The following is a 5,596-nucleotide window of genomic DNA, read 5'->3' as shown; positions in this document are numbered from 1 at the left end:
TGAAAGAAGTCAGACACAAATACCTTCATGTTATGTAATTCCACTTGTATGCATTTCTGGAAAAGGCAAACTACAGTGAGAGAAAGTAGACAGAGGTTTCCCAGAGTCAGAGGTAGGGGAAAGGGATTAATCTGAAGAGGATATTAGGAAGCTTTTTGTAGTGATGAAAATGTTCTATATATTGGTTGTGGTTCATGATTGGTACATATATACATTTGTCAGGGCTCACTGAACTGTTCTTAAAAATCAGTGAATTTTATTTTATGTAAATTATACCATAGTAAAGTTGACGAAAAATAACAAACTGTGTATCAAAATATGAAAAAATACACCTTCCTACTTGCAAGTAACAGTCATAAAATAATCTTTCAGTTTGGGTTCAAAACATCTTTTCCCCCTTTGTAGGATGATAGTCTCAATAAGCACACACATTAAAAGACCATAATCAAGTTTTCTATGAGAAAACAACATCCTCCATGGTTCTTACCAAGAGTAGTGAGTCCCTCTGAGATCGATGTGAGAACATACAGGAGTACTGGAGGCTCTAAGTTGGTGATGAAGCTCATGTGGTCCTGGGTGAGACATTCCAGGAGTGGATAATAAGACTGGCTCAGTTTCCGATATTGCTACAACACAGAGATATACCAAATGTCAAATGATAGGGAAGAAAAAGACATGTTACAGTCCACTGAAAATTGTCATTTATAAGAAATTATAAACCTACTTAAGCAGAAGGTCAATAAATATAAGACAAATGACATAGTAGGTCCCAATTCAGTATTTAAAGGGGTTTTAATAGGCATTTCCTGATCTCTAGAAACCTTAATTCAAAGCTATAACATGATATGCTATTTCAATTTTATCTTACATGGCTGGTATGTAAACGAAAGTAAAATCCCTAGAGCATGAGATTTAGAAGACCATTTAAATTATTTTTCTGAACTAGAATATTGTAACATTGAACAGTGCTTAAAAGTGGTTAGGCAACCTTTCTTTTTGTTTTTTAAACACAAAGAAATTTGCTGTTTTCAACAGGATTTAGTATCAAAGTCTGCAGTATTTATATAATGCCAACTCAACTAAAAATCATAATTAGGTAAAGGGTTTAATATTTACCATACAGAATAGGCAAAAGATAAGTGCATGAGAAAGAAACGTGGAAAATCTCAAACACAATCCAAACCAATATCAAAGAAGCACAACACTCATAAGATAAACCAGAGGAGCTGGGTGTGGGGGCTCACACCTGTAATACCAGATACTTGGGAGGCTGAGGCAGGAGGATGGCTTGAGACTAGGAGTTCAAGACCAGTCTGGGCAACATAGTGAGATTCCATCTCTTAAAAAAAAAAAAAGATAAACCAGAAGTGCATTTCTTTCCTCCTGTGCTCCCAGTCAGGTCTCATTCTATTGCCCATGCTGGAGTGCATCCTGGCTCACTGCAGCCTCAAACTCCTGGGCTCAGCCTCCTGAGTAGTTGGGACTACAGGTGTACACAATGCTCAGCTAATTATTTAATTTTTTTGTAGAAACAAGTTCTTGCTGTGTTGCCTAGGCTGGTCTTGAATTCCTAGGTTCAAGCAATCCTCCAGCCTCAGCCTCCTAAAGTGCTGAAATTACAGGTATGATCTATCGCTCCAGGCCAGAACACTTCTTAAAGTGAGGTTAAAATCACCTCCGTAAGAAATCAGTCGGGATGCTTGTTAAAAATGCAGTTTCCAGATCCCTACTTCAGAGTCATTAAACAAAAAGCTCTGGAGTGAGGCTCTGAAATGTACATTTTTAACATATATGAATTGGAGATTTGCTTAACTATTAGAAAAAAGGTGAGAAAAATTCCTGGAACTATACTAGTTGTCTTGGTGAACTTTAACTGGAGTGAAGAGTCCCCTTCAATGAGGTGATGGTAACATGTTGCTGATTTGACTTAAGTTTCTGCTTTGTCATTTCCATCAAATAGGCATAGCCTTCAGTGAACATTCCATTCTACTACAAGGAGGCTTAAACACTTTGACCTGAGATGTGATCTTACTAAGATTAGTTTAGAAAGGTGAAAGAGGGTACACTAGTTCATTAGAAGGTCAAGGATCACTCCTTACACAAGCTGACTAGCAAAGGCCCTTCAGTTCTTACTTGCAACCTTGGAGTGGGAGCAGGTGGGAAAGCCTGAACTAAGTAAGCCTGAGCTTGAATTTGGTTATGTTACCACATAATTACTGCAAACACATTGGGTACATATTGCCTTTCTGTAAAATCAGGCAGATATGCTAAAAAAAACAAGTCTGATAATGACACAGGTCAGTGGAGGGGCCCTAAAATTTGAATTTCCAGCAAGCATCCCAACTGTTTCTGACAGACATCAAAGTCTGAAGACTACTGACATAAATCACAGAAACTATATGGTACAACAAAAAGAGAACTTGAGGTCACTTAGTTTAATCCATTTATCTTAAAAGTGAGTAAATTTGCCTGGAGAAACAGGGAAGGTGGTTAATTCAAGGTAAATGACTAATGAGTGGCAGAGCTGAGACCATAGGCCGGGTTGCTTAACTTCTAGTTCAACATTCTGCCCACCACACTAGAGTTTTAATGAAGGTCAAACAGCAGGTGAAGTAGAAACAGTAGAAAGGAAGAAAGAGAAAATTCTGTAGCCTACCCTGCATTTTCTGCTCCAGGAAACACAGATCTTTTTTTGAATTACCAGTACAGTTGTAAGCAATTAGTTGAAACTGCTAATTATATATTCTCTATATGTAAAACCCGGAGCACCAGGTTTGGGTGACCAATTTGTCAGAAGGTGATAGTTGCAGCCTTCTACACTGCCCATTTAATTATATAAATATGGCTACTGTAGTTTTCCAAATTCTGTAAGTTAGATCAAGTATGCTGTCTTAAAACATAAAATGTTCTGGTGCTATTCTAACTCCCTGGGCTTCGTTATAACAATTCCAGGCCTGTGGTGGTGTTATTTCACATTTCACACAAAGACTCCCATGATGCAATTGCTTACTAGCAAGTCACTGTGGGACAATGACAGCAGCATTTTGACAAAGGCCTGGAGTACGTTGTCAAAATGGTTGTCCCCATACAACTTGAAGACGCCAAAGCTGACATAATTTCCACATAAGGCAGATTTGAGAGCTGAATAGCAGATGGAGATGCCCTTGAGTTTCATTGGATAAATCTGATCTTTTGAGAGGCTCCCAAGGGACAGGATCTGATTACCTGTTTTAGGGCAAAAGCAGAAAGAGAAAGTGACATAAGTAGATGTCATTCAAAGCAGTTATGGTGCACAGTATTTAACATTTTCACTTTACTGCTAACGTTCACTTCTCTCTAGCACTGTTCCAAAAATTGCACTATTCAATGTAATGAAAAAAATATATAAATACATAAGACACTTTACCTGGAAGTATAAAGGGTCCAAGGGAAAAAAATCAGTCAAGGACATCAGAAAAGCTTTTGTTTGTTTGTTTGTTTGTTTGTTTTTGAGTCAGGGGTCTCACTCTGTCACCCAGACTGGAGTACAGTGGTATGATCATGGCTTACTGCAACCTCAACCTCCTCAGCTCAGGTGATCCTTCCACCTCAGCATCCTGAATAGCTAGCTAGGACTACAGGTGCATGCCACCATGCCTGGCTATTAAAAAAAATTTTTTTTTGTAGAGATGAGGCTTTGCTATGTTGTCCAGATTGGTCTTGAACTCCTGGGCTCAAGCAATCTGTCTGCCTTGGCCTCCCAAAGTGCTGGGATGAGCCACCGCACCTGGTTGAAAAGCTTTTTATCTTCATGGTGATTACATAGATAAACAAATATTTATTGAGTTGTATTCTTAAAATTAGTTCATTTTACTGTATGTTATCTCTTCAATAAAAATTTTTTCCTCTTTTTAAAATTTCAAAGATGTGGGGTACAATTCAGGATTAGGTATATAAGTGGCTGTTGTACAAGTAAAGATTGGGTGTCCCTTTGGTTCCCACTTGCCTGTTTGAGATCAGGTACCCTTATTGATATTGTGTGCCATTCCTTCCCTTCCCTAGCAGTTTCCTACCACTGCCAATCCCTTTCTTATAGTATTATGAAAATGTTCAGGGTCCGCTTATGAGTGAGAACACGTGGTACTCAGTTCTTTGTTTCTGTGATAGTTCACTAAGTATTACAGACTTCATCCAAGTTGCTGTGAAGTTCATAAAAAGTAGAATAAAACTAAGTCAAGAGAAAAAGATAATCTGAGTGATATGTAAATTACTCTAAATTCTGGGTAAATTTTCAGACTTTTTATATGAATGTGACCTTGAGTTACTTCACTTTAAGGCGCCTCACAGGTTTAGTATAGAATTAAATGAAATAATACACACAAAAGTTTTTGGTGTAGTTAACAAGAAATATTACTTCCTTTTTCTTCTTAGATCCTTCTACAGAAGATCTCAAAAGATGATTGTTTTAAAACCTGTACTTAAATTCTGTGTTGACCATCAGACAAAGAAATGTTTGTATAATCACCTTAAAATTTTCTGTAGTAGTCAGCATTTGCAATCAACAATTTGTTTCTGAAATGTGTGCACATAAAGCACATTAGTAGGCAATACCTGAGAATGCCTTTTTTAAAAAATATAAAGTAATACATGTTTTTTAGCTCTGCTTCTTCCTATTCAAGTGAGTACTGCTTCTAAAACTGAAATTAAATTTCATCCACAGAATTCAGAAGTACAGTGTAGTGGTTTATACTGTGTCAACTTGGCTAAACAAAAATTAAGTTTCCTAGAACCCATTTTCCTGTATGGTTGTGGGCTAGACTCGGTCAAAAGATAAATTTGTGTGAGATTTGGAATCTGGAAGTGAAGTGGTTGAATGACTTTCTGAAGGTTGTTATGGTGAGAGAAAAATGTTGAAATGCCGCTGGGTTCCACTCTGTCCCTGTTATTCCCTGATCTGTGTCTAGAACTACCAGCCCTATTGACCAATGACTCTAAGACCCACCACCAGATACACGGCAGTAAACTTACAGAAGCAGCAGCTATGCAGAGGCAACAGCCTCTACTGACTTCTTTACCACCGCACCAGTCCTTTACTCACTCCTTACTCTTGAGGATCCCACTCTAGTAGCTGAATGTGCCTAGCATCTAGATTTCCTTAAAAACTCTAAGTTGTCCATGCCATTATTTCAGAAGGGCTGATTAGTGAACTGTTTTCCAGAACCTTTCACTCTCCCCTTTGGACTTACTTCTCCATCTTTGCCCAAGATGGAACAAACTCTAATTCCCAAAATAAATTCTACATTCCATAAGATTCATTGTGCTTCTCTTTCCTTGTTTGATACCTATTTTAATACATACGGCATTAAGAAGGTATCTTAATCTAAGACATTAAGAAGGAACAGTACTCACAGAGAACATGAAAACAGAACCAGCCCAGGGTGAAGGTTCCCTCTCCTTGACCTGCCTTGATCTGTTCCATATATATGGAACATATCCATGTACATGTTTCCTCTGTGCAGCCTTAGAAATCCATATGGTGTTGCTTCTAATTTATATATCTGAACAACAAAACCAGTGTTTGGAAGACTGAAGCACATCTTTTTTTTTTTTTTTTTTT

The 5,596-nt window shown here is 37.8% G+C and overlaps 1 protein-coding gene across 1 annotated transcript in view; it reads right to left on the bottom strand.

Annotated features, from left to right (window-relative positions):
- Positions 1 to 487: 487 nt before the first annotated feature.
- LOC103260770 (ran-binding protein 17) overlaps positions 488 to 5,596 on the bottom strand; it is a gene marked incomplete at its 3' end in the record, with an annotated part of 71,652 nt that continues 66,543 nt past the window's right edge. The window contains exons 9-10 of the mRNA XM_008058424.2: positions 3,011 to 3,225; positions 488 to 626 (exon numbers count right to left, since the gene is read on the bottom strand). Of these exons, the coding sequence (XP_008056615.2) occupies positions 488 to 626; positions 3,011 to 3,225 (354 nt within the window). The remainder of the gene's footprint in view (positions 627 to 3,010; positions 3,226 to 5,596) is intronic.

Source organism: Carlito syrichta, unplaced genomic scaffold, assembly GCF_000164805.1.
Source record: "Carlito syrichta isolate Samal-C Ts95f unplaced genomic scaffold, Tarsius_syrichta-2.0.1 Scaffold303335, whole genome shotgun sequence".
NCBI classification, from domain to species: Eukaryota; Metazoa; Chordata; class Mammalia; order Primates; family Tarsiidae; genus Carlito; species Carlito syrichta.
Note: the sequence above shows the minus strand (reverse complement) of the source record. Positions and strands in the feature narration are given on the sequence as shown.